At 36.2% G+C, this 22,925-nt stretch overlaps 4 protein-coding genes across 4 annotated transcripts; 1 reads left to right on the top strand and 3 right to left on the bottom strand.

Moving 5' to 3' along the window:
• Nucleotides 1-4,972: 4,972 nt before the first annotated feature.
• Nucleotides 4,973-5,315, bottom strand: LOC111805579 (protein RALF-like 9). Its single transcript, XM_023690694.1, has one exon. It carries the CDS (start codon nucleotides 5,313-5,315, stop codon nucleotides 4,983-4,985), a length of 333 nt encoding a protein of 110 aa, XP_023546462.1. The 3' UTR covers nucleotides 4,973-4,982.
• Nucleotides 5,316-7,126: 1,811 nt separating this feature from the next.
• Nucleotides 7,127-8,290, top strand: LOC111805578 (F-box protein At3g07870-like). The gene has a single exon (XM_023690693.1). It carries the CDS (start codon nucleotides 7,127-7,129, stop codon nucleotides 8,288-8,290), a length of 1,164 nt encoding a protein of 387 aa, XP_023546461.1.
• An 8,036-nt stretch (nucleotides 8,291-16,326) lies between these two features.
• Nucleotides 16,327-16,995, bottom strand: LOC111805577 (putative disease resistance RPP13-like protein 1). Its single transcript, XM_023690692.1, has one exon. The coding sequence runs from the start codon at nucleotides 16,993-16,995 to the stop codon at nucleotides 16,327-16,329; it is 669 nt and encodes a 222-aa protein (XP_023546460.1).
• Nucleotides 16,996-19,847: 2,852 nt separating this feature from the next.
• Nucleotides 19,848-20,813, bottom strand: LOC111805576. The gene has a single exon (XM_023690691.1). It carries the CDS (start codon nucleotides 20,811-20,813, stop codon nucleotides 19,848-19,850), a length of 966 nt encoding a protein of 321 aa, XP_023546459.1.
• Between the last annotated feature and the right edge of the window lie 2,112 nt (nucleotides 20,814-22,925).

Genomic DNA, 22,925 nt, shown 5'->3' with positions numbered 1-22,925 from the left:
GATTACTTAATATGATGTTATTCCATATTAAGATGATGTGCATGTATTAAATGTCATGATGCATTATGACAATGATTTTTATAAGACACAACCCTAGTTCATGCTAATGATGATGAACATATGAAGGTCAATGCATGCATGTTACTTAGAGTAACATGTGAACAATGTATAGGGTTATGTCATAAGGATAATTTAAAGATGAAAACTACAGGGACCTCATGTGTTTTGTGTGTACATATACATCATGTTACTTCCCTATTTATGATGATGAGTACAGACGCGTACACTATGATGATCATCATCATCATGCCTTGCATGATACTCGAGGGTTTGTTGACCTCAGGACGTCGCTGTGTTTTGTGTGTACATATACATCATGTTACTTCCCTATTTATGATGATGAGTACAGACGCGTACACTATGATGATGATCATCATCATGCCTTGCATGATACTCGAGGGTTTGTTGACCTCAGGACGTCGCTCTGAACAACTAGCTTGACTATGATGTTAGTGTCACTGTCGGTGCACTTTCTACGACTGATGTGTCTCCCCCTTCTTCCAAGGTAGTAAACTCTATAAAAGTTTGTTTATTATTGCCAAGGCTGCACCAATCCTGCTTGTTCTCTTATTCGAATATGACATCTCTACTTACATAAATTGTTAGATAAATAGAAAATCATTCCTATTTTTTAGTTAATAAGTTAAACCCACCCAATTAAAGTTAGTGGGATTCACACGTCAAGTGGAATAACTTTAATTCATTCGTCACTCCTTCCCATTTTTAGAATGTGATTGTTATATTTAAATATCCAATTGAATGAGGAATAGAATGTCTTCAGCTCAAATATTGTCTCTCTTTGTTTTTCGGTTATTTTTTTCTCCTTACAATTTCTTCGACGTTTTTCCTCGGTGGACGATTTCCTCACGCTCATCAAAGATAACGAGTGGTATCATAGCCTAATTTAATCCACCAGTGGTATATAATTATATAATTGCGGAGGAGCCAATGTTATAAAAAATCAACTTGATTAGCTTAATTGGTTAGAATGTCAACTTAGTAACACATAGGTATTAGGTTCAAGTAGAAGAAAATGTAATACATAGGTCTTAGGTTCAAGTAGAAGAAAATGTAAAGTGCGAAAATACAAACATCACGTGGGGTCCCTCCTGAGCAGGCTCACTCACTCTTCCACGCTGCCGTTGAATGTGGAGAAGGCAATCAAAAGATGTGATAACCTCGATCAGGGAGGGTGATTGAGCCACACAAATTTGCATGAACTAGTTGTAGTGGGGTTTGAGCTATTTGATCTATAGAAACGTTTGTCTTGCTTGTTTGTGGCCCTGTAGATGTAATTTGGTTGCCATTGTTTAGTTAGAAATTTCAGTAGTCATTTTTTTAAAAAAAAAAAAACCAATTAAAATCGGCCAAAAGTATTTGTGAAAAAATGAGAGGAAAACAGGCAGGGGAGAAACATAGACGGGTAAAACCGCGGACGAAAATGGAAGAAAAACATTATTGTTTGTGCTGAATCAATATAATATTATAACAAACAATATTTGGATGGAATGATCCCTGCCACATCAAATAATATTGACATATTTTTAATTTAAATTTTACTACCAAACACAATTTAGAAACAATTATAACATGAAATTCGATTTTTACTAAGGCAATTAAGTTTATATTCAAAACAGGTGAAACCTCGATATAAGTAAGAACAAATTCGAAGGATGAAAGAAAGAAAATTTGGAGCTAGATAGAACTTCGGCTAAGGCCAACCAAGTAAGTGGTCTTACTATCGGCTCAGTCGGAAGAAATGTCTTATGTATGTGACACGTGCCCAGTGGCCCTCGCACATGTCATTTATGTTTTATGTTATATGATGATTATGAGATTATATGATGATGTGATGATATTATATGATGATGTGATGACGTTATATGATGATGAATGATGACGTAATGATGTTAGATGATGACGTGATGACGTTAGATGATGATGTGATGATGTGATGATGTTATATGATGATGTGATGACGTTATATGATGACGTGATGACATTAAATGATGATGTGATGATGTTATATAATGATTTAATGACATATTGATGTGATGATTTTATATGATGATGTGATGATGTAATGATGTTGACATGATGATGATGATGCCTGATATTACGATGATATGAGACGTATGATGATGAAATGACTTAATATGATGATGTTCCATATTAAGATGATTGCATGTATTAAATGTTACAATGCACTATGACGACGAGTTTTCAAACACACAACCCTAGTTAATGTTAATGACGATAAATGTTGGAAGGTCAATGTTGCATGTTACCTAGAGTAATGTGTGAACGAGGTATAGGGTTGTGTCATAAAGATGATTTAAAGATAAAAACTACAGGGACCTCAGGCATTTTGTGTGTTCATATACATCGGGATACTTCTTTATCCATGATGATGATGATCATGCCTCGCATAACACTCTTGGTCTGCTAACCTCCGGATATTGCTACGGACAGCTAGCTTGACTATGATGGGTCCAGGGGAGGTGCGAACCGCCTGGGGAGCCACACTCGCATGTGTGGGTCGTGTGTAAGAAAGTACTACACATCCAATTTTTTCCGGACTAGAGGTCTCCCCTATGATTGTTTTCAATGATAGATCCCTGAATCATGAGTTGCACGTGTTTGCATTCACTAACCCTAATGGTGGGGTCATTTGCTAAGTATTTCTTAAAATAATTAAGCATTGTGATACTTCTTTTTTCTTTTTAGGTAATTTTTTCTTTTTAGGTAAAAGCAATCTCAACACGCCTGAGTCGAGCCCATGACACGTGCATAAGATAGTTGTAAATGTTTAATTTTATGAGGAATTTTTAAATATTAGATTTACACATGAGTATAGATGATGACGAAGGTAGCTATTCTAAATAAGTACAAATTTAGAGTCGTTACAATGAATGTCTAGGTTCTTCATCGGTTTTGCGTGAGGAGCGCCTTGAGTCACTTTGGCCTATGAGAAAGGCCCTAAGGTAATACTCATACAGGAGACCCTTTCGTTCTAACGACGGTCGTACTCCAAACCTAAATTATCATGTAAATAAATTAATACCGATCACCATGCAAAATGCACGAAATAATAAACCAAAAATGAAGATTTTCGGAGTGATTTGCAATTAGTAATAGAAACTCAAAGTTATATAGGTATGTATACATATATATACATCAATAAGTTGGAGGCCAACATATTATCTTAGAATTAGTCATGAAACCACTCCAGGCATTGTAGTAGCATTCAAAAATAATAATTTCTCTAATTTTTTTTATATAAACCGACAATCTTTGTTAGACGAACACGACTCTCCACAATTGTACGATAAGCTCTCATGGCTTTGCATTGGGGTTCCAAAAGGCCTCATCTCAATGTAGAGTGTATTCTTAGATTATAAACTCATGACCATTCCCTAAATTATCCAATGTGGGACACTTTCATCCAACACTCCCCTCGAACAAAGTACACCTCCCCTTAATCGAGGCTTGACTCCTTTGGAGTCTTACAACACCTCCCCTCGCACCTCCCCTCGAACAAAGTACGCCTCCCCTTAATCGAGGCTTGACTCCTTTGGAGTCTTACAACACCTCCCCTCGAACAAAGTACGCCTCCTCTTAATCGAGGCTTGACTCCTTTGGAATCTTACAACACCTCCCCTCGAACAAAGTACGCCTCCCCTTAATTGAGGCTTGACTCCTTTGGAGTCTTAGTCATTTTTTGCCTTCCCTTAATTGAGGCTTGACTCCTTTGGAGTCTTAGTCATTTTTTGCCTTCCCTTAATTGAGGCTTGACTCCTTTGGAGCTCCCCTTAATTGAGGCTTGACTCCTTTGGAGTCTTAGTCATTTTTTGCCTTCCTTTGGAGCTCCCCTTAATTGGAGCTCCCCTTAATTGAGGCTCGACTCCTTTGGAGTCTTAGTCATTTTTTGCCTTCCCTTAATTGAGGCTTGACTCCTTTGGAGTCTTAGTCATTGTCTTAGTCATTTTTTGCCTTCCCTTAATTGAGGCTTGACTCCTTTGGAGTCTTAGTCATTTTTTACTGCCTTCGAGGCTTGACTCTTTTTTCTTTTTGGAGTCCTTTGTTCGACATTCGAATTTGCCTATCTATTGGCACGATTAAGGTTTAGGGCATGACTCTGATACTATGTTAGACGAACACGACTCTCCACAATGGTACGATATTGTCCACTTTAAGCATAAGCTCTCATGGCTTTGCTTGAGTGTATTCTTAGATTATAAATTCATGACAATTCCCTAAATTATCCGATGTGAGACACTTTCATCCATATTAGTTAGCAACTAAAAATCACTTTTAAATTGGGCAAATGGTCGGGAAAATAGATAGTAATTGACAAAATTTATGTAACATCCTACATGGCAGGACATGAAGGTCATTAATTGAAGAGATTGAAAACATTTGTTGACAACCATGCTACCTAATCATTCAATTCTGAATCCACAACCAAATATTTATATTGTACACTAAGTTTGCATGTAGGTCGAAGTTTTCTTAGCAAGAATTCATGTAATGTATGACTTAAGTTGGAGCCACCTCCTTCTTGACTAAGCTGGAATCGACCTTATAATTTTAAACGCTCGATACTAGAATCGACAATTAAAGCATCTGAGGTTACATTAATCGGGGATACACGACAGAATGAATTTTTTTATTTGAAAATTGCACCTCCAAGAAGCGTAGATCTATTTCAATTATTGTTTTCTTTTATTTTCTTTCCATTCCGAATACCGTGTCTTTCTACTAGGACAGATAGATGAATTCTAAAGTAACTTATAGTACGAATGTCGTAAAAACAAAACTCATGACATGAATTATACTAGAAATTTTATGGAGTTAATATTGATATTCTTACAAACATATAGATATAGATGTCCAATAATATAGTTTATTACATAATTAATTTAAAATTCTCCATTAGGACTTATTGCTGGGCAACTCGCATCATCATATCCTTCATCATTATCTATGATATCATCTTCTTCATCATTATTTGTGATATCATCTTCTTCATCATTATCTATGATATCATCGCTTTCAGCTCCTCTGCAACGATCGATCGGATTACAACCTCTTTGATATGGATTTGCAGGAATCTTTTTACAAAGGTCAGGATGAGTTGGGCTGCATACAAGATCACGGTTTTTTTTCAAAGGATCGTAATTGATGTAATGTGTTGCATTTGTTATCTCAATCATGTTAATGCTAACAAAGAGAACCACAATAAAAATAACCATGGTTCCCTTCGACATGATGATGATTGTCGATAACAAAAACTAACACAAAACTAAATTTTGGAATGATTTAATGGGAAATACTCTAGATGTATTTATATATACACAATTAGTTATTTTTAGCTTGTTGGGATTATTTTTATCTCTTTAAAATCTAACCCATAAAAAATACGATTTAAATGGTATGGTTAACATTTTGACAAGTTTGTAAGTTGGACCAAATGACAACCTTATTTTATGCTAACAATAAAGTTCTTATATTAGTTTTTTTTTTTTTTTTTTTAAATAATAATAAAATTATCTTTTTTAATCAAATTTGAAATTTTCTTGATGCTTAACCGCCCCCTCAATAGATTTTGAGTCAGTCAAAAGTTGATATGATTTTTAGTAAATTATTTTTAAAAAAATGAAACCGGTCCAAGATCCACCGCTAGCAGATATGTTCTCCGGCCTTTTCCTTTTAGGTTTCCCCTGAAGGCTTTAAAACGCGTGGAAAAGTTTTACACCCGTATAAATGGTGGTTTGTTCTCCTCCCCCACCAAAGTTGGACATCACAAATATATTCATCCAAATTAATATTATTGTTCAATTCATTTGAGTGTTAAAACTTGCAACCTTATTTTAAGGGTCATTTTAAGACGAAAAAAAGAGATTGTTTTTGTAAAATGAAACAAAATAAATAACAAACGAGATCTGTGTAAAGCTTGCCAAGTCGAACATTGAAAATTTGCTCGCCCACCTACCACTTTATCTTCCTCGACACGACTGGAAATTGTCTCATGATCATTTTTTGTTTATTTTTTTTTAAAAAAAATTAGTTTATTTATTTTAATAAATTAAAATAATAAAAATAAAATAATTAAGTTTGAAATTAAATAGTATAAAAAAAATATTATAAATATTTGAACAAAAAAATAATGTAAAATTTTGATTTTTATCTAATTTTTAATTAATTTTTAAATATCTTATTCTCATATATTTTATTCTTTTGTATTTTATTTAAACAAACTACTTTTAATACATTTTTAAATTAGGAAAATTTTAATAAATTTTAAAATTTTAAATAAAATATAATCTTAAATTATTGGATTAAATCTTATTATTAAATATATTAAAAATATTAGATGTTTTTTTTAAAAAAAATTTAAATCAAATATAATCTTATTGGATTAAATCTTATTATTAAATATATTAAAAAATTTGGATGTTTTTTTAAAATTTTAAATCAAATATAATCTTAAATTATTTAATTAAATCTTATTATTAAATATATTAAAAATATTAGATGTTTGTAATTAATATTATTAGTGATGGCCCAACTTATAATGGTTAATTTTTTAAATAATAATAATAATAATAAATTCTTAACACCTAATTTTAAAAATTAAATAAAGATTTAAAATAAATTTCAATATAAGTTAAAAAGAATTTTCGGAATCGATAAAATTTCATTAAAAAAAATAGTATATTTGACTAAAATAAATTATATACCTTAAAAAAACAATATTTTATTTTTTTTAATATTAAAAAAATCAAATTAAAATTTTTTAAATTACTTTAACTCCTTAAATTATTTTATATATTTCATGTATACGTTAATATGAAAAAAAATATATATCTCAAATCGAGACGATTCAAAATAAGAAAAGATTAGTTTTTAAAATAGAAAATATTAGATTCTTTTTTAGTTTTTTTAAGTTATAAATACAGAAATAACCATTATTTTTTCCTATCCCATTCAAAGTAGCTTACCTCTCCTTTCTTCTTTAGTTCAATTAAATTCACTAACCAACAACTTTTTGTAGTCGACTAGGATGGCTCATCGTCAAGGCAACAAAATTTCTGAAATTGTCGAACTCGTACCCGATGTCATCGAGCTAATAGTCAACAAACTCCCTTCCTATTGTTTGTCGAGCTGTAGGCTGGTCTGTAAAACCTGGAACAATGTGATCTTAAGTTCTAAGTATCACCCTTCAATCTCGGCTGCTTCCAACTTCTTCCTTGCACATGTTTATTCAGAGAGCCGTGATCGTCCTAATTCGCATCGCTTTCGTAATCTCCATTGCTTGGAATTGGATCCCGACCACGTGGAAGGGGTGAGGAGTGTTGCTTCATTCAACTTGAAACGTAAGTATTTTAAGCGTTCTTTTATCTCAATTATCAATTCGTGCAATGGACTCTTGGCTTTCGTAGTCACTAAAAAGACAAATAGCTGGCTTAGCCCAAATAGTGTCGTGATATTAAATCCCATTACGAATGAGTACTTCGAACTCCCCAAAGACAAATACAAAGGGAATTGGTTTACTTGCTGCTATGGATTTGGGTTTTGTCCGAAAACAAAACAATACAAAGTGGTAAGAAGCTCTACTATTCGTGATAGAAACTCCATCATCCATAACTACAAAACAGAGATTTTTGCATTTGGGACCCGGCCGGAATGGACGCAGATTGAGTCACCAACTTGTTCTTTTAATGGATGTCATGGTGTTTACTTAAACGGAGGGCTGCATTGGATTGGCCAAAATAATCTTGGTCCCGATGTCATTTATCGTCTAAATATGGAAGATGAGAAATACGAGCAGATTCCTTTTCCTAATGATGACGGTTATTTTCCTTGTATTGGAATATTTAATGGTGCCATTCATTTAACTCTTTCTATGGAGGGGTACAAGTATAGGGTGTGGAAGATGAAGGAAGATGGTTCGTGGATTAAAGCATTTAGTGTCATCGTACCAGATGTCAATAAAAATATACTTTCCTTCTCAAAATCGACAGTGGAACCGATTAAAATATGCAAAGATGGAAAGATCTTGTGTCTTTGGGCTGGAGCTGAATTAGTGTTGTATAATCCCACCACTAAGAAGATGGAGAAGTTAATAGATGATACAACTGCGAGAGATATTTCGGTTCACAACATTGACTGCTTTACTTTTAACGCTCTTCCCCATATTTTAACAGGAAAATTAGGTAAATTTTGAGAGTAATTTGTTGTATTAAGCCTTACAAGATTGAAATTGAGATTGAGATTTTATTTTAAATATGAGATGAATTTAGTTTTGATTATAAGTTTTAGTAGGTAAATTTTGATTTTATTTTTATGAAATAAAATAAGAGTAATTATCAAATTTTGCTTAAAATAAATATTAGTGGATTTAGTTTTAATATTATATTTAATGAATAATGGTGTATTGTATTAAAAAATATTGTAATTAGATATTGGTCGAGACCGCAATTTTGTAACCGCAAAAGATCGTGCTAGGTGAGCTTTCTCGTAACCGTAATTTTGTAAGACATCGACCTATTTTAACTATTAAAATTGATCGTGCTCGGTTCTTAATCCTAAGTGAGCATGCACTTATCTTTATTATAGATTTTAACGTCTATCTCGTTTTATGACGTTGAAAATAACCTATAACATGCATCTAACATGCTTTATATAACAATTTATATCTATCACTCATGGAACTCTAAACATACTTGGAATGCATGAAACATGCTTAGCTTATGGTGGGATTTTAAATCTATATGACATACTTTATGTATATACATTTTCTATTTAATTTAAAACATACATTCATAATGCATATTTAATTAAACACTCTAAAGTGGATTGGTTTTGGCATTTTAAAACAAGCAATTAACTAAATTATTACATTAATAATTAAAATAACTTGAACCGCTTCCGAGGATCACGAACTGGGCGAACCAACCCTTAAAACGTTGAACCGGACCCCAAAGGCAGAAAAAATACCCGAACCGCCTCTTCTATCTTCTTCTTCGATTCAGCTTGCTATCTCTTCCATTTTCGATCAATTACAACCTAAAATGAACTCTAATGACTCCATAAAAATTACAGACCTTTCTTCATGCATTAAAGCCTATACACATTAGGCTTATTACAATAATTGTATCAAATGGAAGCATAAAAAAATGCCAAAACCAAAACCATCCACTTTAACAACCACAAAATTTCATTCATGAAATGGTACCCACCATGATCAAATTAATGTAAATAAAGTGCCTAAAACTTGCTCTGATACTAATTGATGGTGTTAATATAACACACGCGGAAGCAATTTGGATCTTAGGCACTTTTAGAACATCAATTATTGTAAATGACTAGCTAAATTAAAGTAACATTAAATGATTAATTAAACTATTTAATTAATATTTAATATTAATTCAGATGCCAATCCCAATCAATTCCAACACATAATTGATTAAGATATTTAAATCTTATTTAAATATCTCAAATTCTCTCTTTTTGTTTAATTCGTAAATAAAACAAAAATACGGTTAAATATATCGTATATATGTAGTGCATATTTCCTAATTTGAATTCGAACACTTCGAACTCACTTGTCATACTGTTCTATTGTTTAGTCTGATATGAGCTAGCCAGAGGGACCTAATGAACCTATAGATTATGGGCTCCAACGATCCAGATTAACCGGTTAAACTCATTAACCTTGTTAATCAACAACACTCGTTAACTACTAGGACACTCCACTATAGCCTAGTAGTTGCACTCCCCTCACTATAGATATATTTCTGTCCATTTGATATAACCATGATTAGTAAGTCGATCCTTCACAGGTTGTTCGTAGCTAAAGCTGGGTCAATTACCCGTTTTACCCCTGAAGTTGCTTCTTGTTCCTTAAGTCCCACTGATCCTCTTATGAACAATTGGTTTGTGGTCCAACCAGTAAACCGAATCTCTCTCATGCCAATGAGTGGATGGGGCCCCTTGTTCAAGACCTAGAGTCAGTACTTAAGGGAACTACCTCTCTTTTATCCCTAAAAGTGGGTAGGAGCGAATTCCATCTTGCACCCCACGTCCCCAGCTATTCACCCAGTCTTACCCCTGAAATGGGAGGCCTATTAAGTCGGAAAACTCGAGCCACTCTCACCCATGCATATCTAAGGATAATTCCAAATAAACAGGAGTTCATGGTTAGCTCAGGATTAAGATCGAGTTACCTAGGTCATCGAATGAAAAGAAAATGAGTCTCAACAGTAAACGACATTATAAAGTATGGTGGTTTTCTTCATGGTCCGATCTTATGCAATAATCATTGCATAGGACGCCCCCACTCACATGTCTCCACATGTACAATTTAGTGATCACATTGTTTATATCATATACAAAAGTGGGCCGCATCCAAAGTGTCCCCAGAATATGGTACTCAGCCTTATCCTTATACTATAGATCATTTTGACTATATACTTGAACTTGATCCACTCTTATGTCTCTACATATTGTTCAAGTAATCATACTATAGCCAGAGTGTTCTTAGTTTATTGGATTTAGATTAATGCTCGTAAATTTCACTTTATTCAATAACAATCTTTACTAAATAAACAACAATAATAACTTTATTGACAATAGAATATGTTTTTGTTTACAAACTATGAGTTTTAGGACATAAAACCCAACAGAGACTATCCAGAACCGTTAGAGCACAAAAAGATATTCACTATATGAGCACCAGACAGATATTCACATTCATTACACTATATGTTATTATCTAATGAAGGAGAACTAGAGTCTTTTGACGAGACTTCGAGGAGGCTTGACTCCTTTTCTTTTGGAGTCTTTGTTCGATATTTGAGGATTTACCAATCTATTGGCACGACTAAGTTTAAAGCATGGCTCTGGTACCATGTTAGACGAACACGACTCTCCACAATGGTATTGTATTGTCCACTTTGAGCATAAGCTTTCATGGCTTTGCTTTGGGTTTCCCCAGAAAGTTTCATACCAATGGAGAGAATATAAATGCATGATCATTCCCTAAATTAGCTGATGTGGTTCTTTCATCATCTAACAAGGGATCACGTTGGGAAAGTTCACGAGAATGATATGACTTATCTCTATGTTTTCTTCTTCTTAAGGAGGTAGTTATTCTCTGTACTGAGGACCATCCTTATTCCCATGCACCCCTGTTTTTTTTGGCTTCTTCTTCTCCTAGTATTTTTTTCTTTTTTCTTTTTTTCTTTCTTTTTTCTTTTTTTCTTTCTTTTTCATAATGAGAACTATAAAGCAAAACAAATAAATTCATCACTATTTAATTTTAAAAATAAAAAATTTATTACACATTTAAAGACGAAAATAGTGTAACGGCCCAGATTCACTGTTACCCGTGGTTTTCGAGCTTTCCCCTAGGGCTTTAAAACGCGTCTGTTAGGGGAAGGTTTGTACATGCTTATAAATGGTGGTTCAATTCATTTCACTCAAAAGTTTGCAACTTTGTTTTAAGGTTCATTTTTAGATGAAAAAATAAGAGGTTGTTTCTCGAAGATGAAACAAAATAAATAACCAACGAGATCTTTGTAAGGGAGCTTGTCGAGTCGAACATCGAAAATTTGCTCGCCCACCTACCACTTTCAATATCTTCCTCTATACGACTGGGAATTGTCTCGTGATCATTTTTGGTTTGTCCAAGTAAATAAGGTTAGAATTATTCATTTTTCCCCATTTTCAAGATGTGAATTCATGACCATCTAAAACTTCAAGTAAATAAATAATTTGTGGGCTTTGTTAATTTAATAAGGTGAACAATAAAGATAAATGTTACAAAGATAAATTTAAAGCCATAGTAAATATAGTAACAAAATTAATATAATTGTTCAAATACAAGGTTAATAAGAAAATAAAACTAACGAAAAATAAGGATTTCTAGGGTTCAAAATCGACGTATGGTACACAAAAAAAGTTTTGCCTCCTCAACTTAGGTCAAATCAGGGACATTATGAAACCAAATTTCAAAATTTTCAAATTCATTAAAATTTTCAAATTTCTAATGGGTGTTCGACATAGGGAGCTAGCTTGCCCGAGAAGAAAAGGGGCCCAACGGTGTGGGAACTGTTTGGTGAGCCCATACTCGCACGTATGGGCTGTGTGTAGAGTATATGGTACACATCCAAGCTGCCCATTAGGATAGTGTCGCACGAAAAGAGACTAATAGGATAGGTCCCGTCATTGCATTTGCATGTTCTTGCATTTATCCCCCGATAGTGGGTCACTCACTGAGTATTTCTTAAAATACTTAAACCATGCGCTACCTCTATTTCAGGTTAAGGCAAGACATTCCTATACAGTTGACCACAGTATCACAACTCGAGACCATGACACATGCATAGAGTTATTGTATTATTTTCTTAGACCTAGGCTAGAATAGGATGTTTTTAATTTAAACATTTGTTTATTTTATTTAATCTTTTCTTATGTCGTTTTCAAAAGTGTTTTCAAACCAGGTGAAGTCCATGATTATATTTTATGAAAGTTTAAATGAAGTATTTCCACCTTTAATGTTTATGATATAAATTAAATAGAAAATTTTGGTCATTACAACGTGCCTCCAATATCCTCCCTCATTACATTGTGTCTCTTGGATTAGTTAGAATAAACTCTTGTGCTACCCACGCCTAAACAAGTTCTTTCTTATAGGAGAGAGAGTCTGGTGGGAAATTTGAACAGTCGGCAATGTTTTAACGAGGAAGATGGTAGACGGTCCACGCTTAATTTGATTGTGGATAAAATATGATTTTCATCTTGTAATGCAATTCTCATTAGATCTTCCAAAGTCGATAGCAGCCCTCGTAATTCTTGCATAATTATACCATTCCTCCTAACACTTTTACAGCCAAGGGTATGCCACCAAATTTTTTAACAAGTTCTTCTCGAATTACATCCGAATAATTGGTAATTCACTTCCAAATGCCCATTTTTCAAATAAATACCAACAATGATCATCTCCTAAGTGCCTCAAATGATATCTATAATTTATCTCCATAATTTCTGCTACTTTATCGCTTCGGGTACTTCTAACATTTTGATTGATACTTAATGCAACCATTAATAAGATATTGGTGTTGTTTAGATATTGATACTTAATCACTCCTAGACATTTAATACTTCTAACATTTTGATTGATACTCAATGTGCCCTCCAATCAAAAAGCACTCCAATCAAAAAGTTAGAACAATAATTCAGGTTTGAAAAGACATTTAATACTTTATTTTTTAAAGTAGTCTACTTTCAACCGTGTTGTTTAGATTAATTTTTCTTTTTAAAAACAAAATTAGGAAAAATAGAGCCCATTTGAACCAATTTGGAAAAGTTGGGACAATTTTTTTTTGTCCAATGCATTTGGTTGAGAGACTTAGAATATGGATTTAAAATGTTCATTGCAAAATTTTATGTCGCTCTTAACTGAAGTTATTGATCCAACTCCTTCATGTCGATAATCTGAAAAACCTATTCATATTACAAGTCGACTAAAATCGAAGGTCGGATTATAAATAGATTGATTGTAAAAATACTAAATTTAATTTTTATTCGTGAAAACTTAAACTAGTTAGAATTTTGCTCATGTTTAGTAAGAAAATTCCAACCCTATTTTGCTCATGGGAGCCCGTGAGGTACTATTATTCATAGGTTCGACTTTTGTTTGCCCTATTTAAATTCTAATTAATTTTTTTGTGTGATTTAAGATCTTATAGAGAAAAATTAGTATTTTTAGACACCTTATTTACACCGGAACGTTAAACGAAAGAGCATGCGTCAATCATGTAAGTCACCACATGGTTTTAGGAAGCAATACTTAGGAATCGCTTGGTATAAATGCATGCTAGGGAATTTACCTTAGTTGGTAGCTTTCCAGGAATGAATTTAGGTAGTCTAATTATTATGAGTATGAATGTATCGTGTAAAGCATATTGAGAATTATCTGAGTGTTGCAATTATGCTTTAAGCTTCCGCGATATATATATATGTTTAATTCATGTTGAAAGGAGGATGTGAATTTGTGAATTCCGCACTTTGGGTGCTTGATGGATGTTATCGCCCCATTGAGCATATATGTTTAATTTGTAGGAAATATGTGTGATGATGCTAGTTGATGGTTGTATGCAAACTCAGTTATTTTTTAAGACCCATTAATAAGTTAAGCCTAGCGATTTGTGGTTAGAAGTGACACTGAGTCTAGATATAACGTTTCGAGCCTAACAGATCACCACGGCAAATGAAGTACCTTAGGCTGCTAGTTGTGTGAACGGTATCTATAGCTTCGTGGATGGACCAGGGGTTCCTGATCAGTTCTCACTACTCCTTAGCCATTTCCCATGGAAAAAGTGTCCCCACGCCGTACAACCTATTAACTACATGGAAAAGGGTTGGGTCGTGCCCCCAATAAGAAGGACTATCATGGGCGATGAGAAGCACGAGTATTTCTTATTGGGTATATTTACACATTTACTCCTTTCCTCAATTCAATTTCAATTACCATATACATTGATTGGAATAAAAAATTTGCAAGATGGTTGGAAAATAAGAGGTTGAAATTGATTGCAATTCAATTTTTTTTTAAAAAGTTATCCATGTACTCAAAGCTAGACGAAACTAATTACAACATTACTAATTTTTTAAAACCTACATATTTAAATCTTCATAATATATTCTAAATTGCATAATACTTAAAAAAAAAAAAATCAATAAACCAATCGATAAATTAATAAAAATTTGTTAACATAACTAGAGCGGCAAGATCTCCATTCATAGATTGCAAGTTTGAATCTTCGTTCTTCATGTTCGTAACATATTATCCCGTCACTTCTTAACAATTTAAAGATATAAACAAGCTTAGCTTGATTTAGTTTTATTTTTACTTTTCAGTTTAGTTTTGATTTGGTATTCAACGTAATCAACCAAGAAAGCATACTAATTAATATAGTAATAGAATTAATACAATTGTTAAAGTACAAAGAATACCTTTATAATTTTAGTTAGGCTAATGAAAACATTAGAAAAAGGAAGTATAAAGAAAGGAAACAAATATAAAATAGTTATTCTAGAATACACGAACGTTGGGTACATGCAAAACTTTTTCCCGTTCAATACTACCTTCACCAACTTCAAGCTGGGAACATTCATACACATCCAAACAATTCAATATAGTTAGATTTGACATAGCTTCTTTCGAGGGCAAGTTTTTCAAATTTCTGCACTCTCATAAATCTAATGTCTCCAAAAATGTAATGTTTCCCAACCATTCTTGCAAAAATTCAATGTCATTAAAACTCTTAATATGCAATGATCTTAACGAGGTGAGGAGCTCAAGTTGTCGAAGAAGTTGTGTTAAACTATTAGTTCCTGTTTCATGCAACTCAAGAACTTCAAGTGAATTGAAGGGTATGAATCGACTCCAATCACGACCCTCCATTGGCCCTTCAACTATTAATCACGTCCTCGCTAACACTCTTTCCTTCCTCCAATCGATGTGGGACCACCCCTCAATCTACCCCCTTTGGGGCCCAACGTCCTTACTGGCACAACGCCTCATGTCTCCCCCCCCCCCCCGGGGAATAGCGAGAAGGCTGGCACATCGCCCAGTGTCTAGCTCTGATACCATTTGTAAAGGTGTTGAAACCTTCCCTAGTAGACGCATTTTAAAGTCTTGAGGGGAAACCCGAAAGGGAAAGCCCAAAGAGGATAATATCTGCTAGCGGTGGATCTGGGTCGTTATAGAATACCATCAACCGCTCTGGAAAATTATGAAAGTTTCCAATGTGTAATGAAGACATGTATGGCAGATTTTGCAGATTTGGAGGGGACATATCATCACGAAATTCGCCTATCCACAAATTTTCAAGTGAGCAACAACAGTCTAACCAGTTTGGTAGCTTTGTCAAACTTGTACAACCATAAACGGTGTCAACTTCCAACCTCTAACTATGAGTTGCAAAAATGTTTGGAATATTCGTTAGTTTGAGACAAGAACACATGGTTAAGCTTTCGAGATGAGGAAAAGCTGTACAATTCATCACAGTAGCAACATCTTTCCATTGCTCTAAATTGACCATTCTCAAAATTTCAAATATTTTAAATTTAGGAAATAAAGTTTTACTGTCGCGATAATTCCCGTAAAACTCCTCTCCAATACTTTTTACACCTCTTAGATTATGAATGTAAAGAACTTCAAGTTTGGACAACTGTCCCAACATTGATAAAGTTTTACACTCTTGCATAAGAGTGTAGCTCAAGCTTAATTAAGTTTTCAACAAAAATACCACTGGGCATAAGTTCACTTGCAAAGTTAAGAATACACAATCCTTGAAGGTTTATGTGTGGTTGAAGCCCTTCCAACACATTCAAATCATTGTCACCAGAGTCTTCTCCGTTAAGACTCCATTCAAAATATAGCACAAAAATGCTTTCTTTCTCTACCAAATTTGCAGTCATGGCCTCCTTTTTACTTTTGACTTGCTCGAGTTGTAGAAGGCTTAATTGACCTTTAAGGTTTTTTAAACGTCCAAGCTCCTCAATCTTATATCCTTCATCTGACCAACCTACAAAAATAGTAAGCGTTTGAAGTTGAGTCATTCGACTTAAATGTTTAGGCATTAGCTTAATTTGATTTGCATTGCACAAATCAACTTCGAAATGCCTTAAGTTGATCAACTTTCTCAACTTTGTTGGAAGCTTTACACTCCTTTCAAGCTTCAAAATCTGCAAATAGTAAAGCAAAGCAATAGATTTTGGGAGCTCACTTATTCCAGACTTTGAAATGTCAAGATACCTCAAATGCTTCACTTTACTGATTGTGTCAAGTAATTTGGTTATGGACTCATAATCAATAATTAAAATGTGCAAGTAGATGAAGTCAGTGATCTTATAACCCATGAGATTTTTCATCGGTTATAAGGTCTTTTCTCAAATGTTGATCATTTGAAATAGCACATGCAACCGCATATATATGATCATGCATCTTACAATATTCAACTTTCCCTCTCTCATCCTTGAAAACATCTTGAAACAAGGAGCGAGACAACAAAATATCGAAATATCTCGCTCCAATATCCTTCATCGTTACATTGCTTCCATTGGGTAGTTGAATAAACCCTTGTGCTACCCTCATTTGCACAAGTTCTTTTGTAACTCCCCTAATTTTCTCTATCCTAAATAGCGACGTTACCTTGTAATCATATAACAAAAGTGCGATAGTTTATGTAAGACAACCTCAAAACTGACAATACATTCATTATTATAAGCAGTTCATGCCTGGGAAAAACAATAACGACAGCCTAACCTAGAAATAAACAACGGATAACTAGATGGACAATTGCAATAACTAATAAACGAGAGAATCCAACAAGACGTCGACGACACTACAGACCCTCCTTAAGACTTCCATGGCCTTCGCAGCATCCACCGTCAGCCGTACATGGGGGCCTTGCCCTTACCTGAAAATATGGGTAGCATGTGGCTTGAGTATTATATGAAATACCCAGTAAGTCGCCCCACTGTTGGAGTTAAGCATATAATCATACATTAGGATTGTAACGCCCCTAATTTTCTTTAACCTAATTAGTGACGTCACCCATGCATACTTATCTCATTAAGCGGAAGCTTATCATAAATAACCTTGAAATAGTCTTTCATAAAAATTCATGAATCCAAAACATTACCTAAACTCCGAAAATAAACCTTCAATACTGAATCCAAAATAAATCCAAATAAAACGGTACTCAATCCTATAACTTAAAACAGTCTAATAAAAGTAAACTCCTAAAAATATCCCGTCTCCAACTTCCATGGTGGCCTCAGCTCCGCCGTCAACCGTACATTGGCGCCTTGCCTTTACCTGAAAAATGTAGGTAGCACGTGGCTTGAGTATTTTATGAAATACTCAGTAAGTCACCCCGCTGTTGGGGTTAGGAATGCAAACACATGCAACATATGAGCGGGACCTAACTTTTCATAAACTTTTCATAGCCTTGGGCGCTTTTCTATTCCGGGTAGGGTTGGATGTGTGGTACTCCTTCACACATGGCCCATGTACGTGTACATGAACCCACCAGGCGGGCTCTTAAACATACCCCCTGGGCCTGACTTGGTCGGGCAAAACGTGTTACACGTAGCCGGACACCACAAAACAGAAAAGGGCCCGCATGATATCATGGCGAACATAAATATCGTATTTCATTCTTTCGTATCATAAAGGGGAAGAATCCCGATGCACGTGACATACATATATGCATGAGGTCCCTTAACATATTTAACATGGCATTACATAAGCAGTGCTAACATCGCATTTACGTTTCTTACATCACATGGCATCTCACATGACTTACATTACATGGCATATTACATAAACATTCCAGTTGCATAAACATCTCATGACATGACTCGATAATTCTACGTGTATCTATGGCATCAATCAACATATTCATGGCATACAATACTAACATCTCATTCATGACATAACATAAACAGTCAACAGTCAACACAAGTTCATACATCACATAACATACACAATCTACGGTCAACACAATCTATACATCACATAATCATATCACATAAAATATGGTGCATGCAGGGGCCACAGGGCACACACCATCATACAACACGTAGAAAGCTAACTCCAACAGTAAGGTCACTTACCTCGATGGTCTTGGTTGAAGTCACTCACAACGAGCTAATCCCAGCGGTTAAATATGTCCTATGATAACCACATAAAAATTTAGAACCTTTCATAAGGTACCCTAGCTAAACCTCATGCTATTTATCAAAATAAACCCTCGACCTAATCTGTCTTTAACGTTTAGGAGCCATACTGACCTCGGATGGTAAAACTAAGGGCAGAAACGGCTTCGGAAGGGACAAAAACCTTGGAATCGATATATTATAGTGATACCGATTCACCAAGCCGAGCTGCCGAGCCGACCAATTAAGCCGCCAAGCTGAGCTGCGGGATTTGACGGAGCCGAGCCGCGGGTTTTGACGGAGCCGAGCCGCCGTACACGTCAAGCCGAGCCGAGAGCACGCGTGCGGAGCCGAGACCAAAGCTGCAGCACGCGTCCGCGTTGGGCCGAAACGCACAGGGCCCGCGTTCGTTCCGTGGGCTGGTCTAGAGGCCGAACGTGAACCCGACCCGTTTTCCTTCGTCTTCCTTACCCGAAATCTCACGAAAACCCTAATCGTTGCTGCGCTGCCAACGACGACGTCACAACCCCGATTCCAACGATGCGACGACACCCCTCGCCTATTCCGACCGACGCGCAACGATAGTCAACACCGATAGCCTCGGTCGCTTCTCCCTCCGGCCACTCACCGAAGAAAATCCAGCGAACCACCTCACACGTTTTTCCTGGCTAACCCTCTCGATTTTTCCGTACTCTCAGACACCCTCGAAAACCCTAAACGTTTGAAGAGCAAAAGTTGTTTCCAAGGAAGGAGGAGAGTTGTATATGGGAATATAAAAGGTCCTTATCACTTTTCGATTAAGGTAGTAATTTTCTTGCTAGAAATCATACCTTTTCCAGCGACAATAATTGCAGCATAATATCTTTTCGTTTTGGCAGCAAAAATAAAATCTTACCATAAAATCTAAAATAAATAAAACAAAAATTCGAATCCTTACATTATCCCCTCCTAAAAAGGACTTTCGTCCTCGAAAGTCTCCCTAGCCAGAAATAACTCTGGATACTTTTCTCTTATCTCATCCACTTGTTCCCATTACGTAACTTCCCCTACTAGTTTTTAGAATCCTTTGTGCCGCCTCCCGAGCAATCCTTGGCCACGTGGTCCTCCTTTCCACACCGAAAACAGGCTCTAATGTGACCTAAACATTTACCCCAGTGATTTTTCCCACACTTATTACACTTAGGCTTGCCATCTAATTCGTTTTCATGTGCGTGACGACGTTTTTGTCCCACTGACGATGAAGGGGTTTCATGCGAACTATCAAGTCCTTCCATAGACTTAGCTGCTCTCAAGGCGACAGCGTAAGTGGCAAGTGCAATTGCCTCAACAGTTTTACAAATCTTCGTGTCTAACCCCAGCACAAAACGTCTTGCTGTCCTGTAGTCCGTGTTCACCAACTCTGGGGCAAACCGCTTTAGTTTAGAAAATTCTCTGACGTAAGTAGTAACACTACGCCCCCTCTGACTCAATTGAGTGAACTCTTGTTGTTTTCGTAGCTGAACATCCTCTAGATAATACTCTTCAGTAAAGGCACTCTTGAATTCCACCCATGAGACTGCACCTCCCTCAGGACTAATAATGTCACGGGTGGCCTGCCACCACAATTCTGCATCCTCACGCAACATAAATGTAGCACACTCCACCCTATGGGCCTCAGGGCAGTTGGTCAACCCAAATATGGTCTCAATGGATCTCAACCACATCTGTGCCACAGTTGGATCTTCAGATGTCCCCTTAAAAGTTCGAGGGTCACCCCTCTTGAAATCTCGCAAGTAACTAGCCTCCATAGTTGATGTAGGAGATTTCGCTTGCGGGTTGGCAGTCAGATTTTGAATCACAGTTTGTAATGCATTTACTAGGGCAGCTGTAGGATCTGGTGCGGCCTGAGGTGCCGCTGGTGGCGGAACAGGCTGCTCTACAGAATCCTCTCGTCTCCCATTACGTCCCCTTCCTCTTCCTCTACCCCTAAGTGGGGGTCGTCCCTTAAGACCTCCTCCTCGAGTTCTAGGTGGCATCTAAACAGTGCATGTAACCACTACGTCACACACTTATCTAATACATTCTATTCTAACTTTCGTAGTCATGCAAGTCACGCATACATACAACTATAGCATTATCATAACCATCCGATAGTACATGACATATCATAACTCATGCCAACATATGAAACATGTATATCATATCATTCACCACAAAACACACATTCACTACTACATACATCATTAATTAAGAAGCTTTATTTAAAAAAAAAAGGCATACCTGACGGCGACGACGCGTTTGCTGGAGGACCATGGAAGTACGTTAGGCCTACATTGTAAGCTAGTCTACAAGATCTATAACCTAGGGCTCTGATACCAACTGTAACGCCCCTAAACGTTTGAAGAGCAAAAGTTGTTTCCAAGGAAGGAGGAGAGTTGTATATGGGAATATAAAAGGTCTTTATGACTTTTCGATTAAGGTAGTAATTTCCTTGCTAGAAATCATACCTTTTCCAGCGACAATAATTGCAGCATAATATCTTTTCGTTTTGGCAGCAAAAATAAAATCTTACCATAAAATCTAAAATAAATAAAACACAAAAATTTGAATCCTTACAAGGATACACACGATCGCATACGATACACATACATAAGCACAAGTGTTAAAAGAAAGAAAACTGAGAGAGGGGTCTGTCTTCCATTCCTTCCCATGGCCTTAGGCCCTTGCTTTGTCTGGGCGGGGGTGGATGCATAGTACTTTCCCACACATGGCCCACGTGTGTGACTGTGGGCCCACCAGGCGAGCTCGCAAGCGAACTCCCTGGGCCTGGCTTGGTCGGGTATGTATGACATACAATACCGGACGCCACGGACAAAGGAGGGCCTGCATGATATCGTGGCGAACACAATATCGAATATACGCGTACATACCATCAGTAGCATAACGGGGGAGTGCCCTAGGTACATAACCATAGCGTGCATGAGGTTCTTAAGGTTTACTCCATGACATTATACATATAACGTTCCATCCCCTCGCCGCATTACATAGCATAACTGGGTCAACATCGAGCAAGCATATCATAGCATACTAGTCATCTCATTCATGGCATGCGGGGTTCTCATTACAATCATTACATGTCAATCAAGCTCATACATACAGGGTAACAAATCGTGTCACAAACATCATATACATAAACATGGCATACATAGCATTTCACTGCAAGAAACATCTAACCTAGCATACATCAACAATGAGCTAAATCCCAACAGTTAAATTTGTCCCATGATAACCACATAATAACTTAGGAACCTTTCATAACATACTCTAGCTAAACCTCATGCTATTTATCAAAATAAACCCCCGACCTAATCTGTCTTTAACGTTTAGGAACCATACTGACCTCGGATGGTAAAACTAAGGGCAGAAAGGGCTTTGGAAGGGTCGAAAAAGTTGGAATCGATATATTATAGTGATACCGACTCACCAAGCCAAGCTACCGAGCCGACCAACTAAGCCGCCAAGCCAAGCTGCGGGATTTGACAGAGCCGAGCCGCGGGTTTTGATGGAGCCGAGCCGAGAGCACGCATGCAGAGCCGAGACCAAGGCTGCAACGCGCGTTCATGTTGGGCCGAAACGCACAGGGCCCGCGTTCGTTCCGTGGGCCGGTTCAAAGGCCGAACCTGACCGACTTTGCGTCTTCTTCACCCGAGGATCCCAATTGTAACGACCCAAATTTTTCTACTTAATTTAAGGTCGCTACTGTATACATACCATAAACATTGAATGCGGAAANAATCCTTACAAGGATACACACGATCGCATACGATACACATACATAAGCACAAGTGTTAAAAGAAAGAAAACTGAGAGAGGGGTCTGTCTTCCATTCCTTNAGATAAATAAACATTTAAGTTTAAAACATCCTATTCTATCCTAAATCTAAGAAAATAAATGCCACTATCCTATGCATGTGCCATGATCTCGAGTTGCGATGCCGTCGTCAGCCGTACAGGAATGCCTTGCCTTAACCTGAAAAATGTAGTAGCACATGGCCTGAGTATTTAAAGAAATACTCAGTAAGTGACCCCACTATTGGGGTTAAATGCAACAATCACATGCAATGAAATGATGGGACCTATCTTTCGTTT

Source organism: Cucurbita pepo, chromosome LG11, assembly GCF_002806865.2.
Source record: "Cucurbita pepo subsp. pepo cultivar mu-cu-16 chromosome LG11, ASM280686v2, whole genome shotgun sequence".
Taxonomy (NCBI): Eukaryota; Viridiplantae; Streptophyta; class Magnoliopsida; order Cucurbitales; family Cucurbitaceae; genus Cucurbita; species Cucurbita pepo.
Note: the sequence above shows the minus strand (reverse complement) of the source record. Positions and strands in the feature narration are given on the sequence as shown.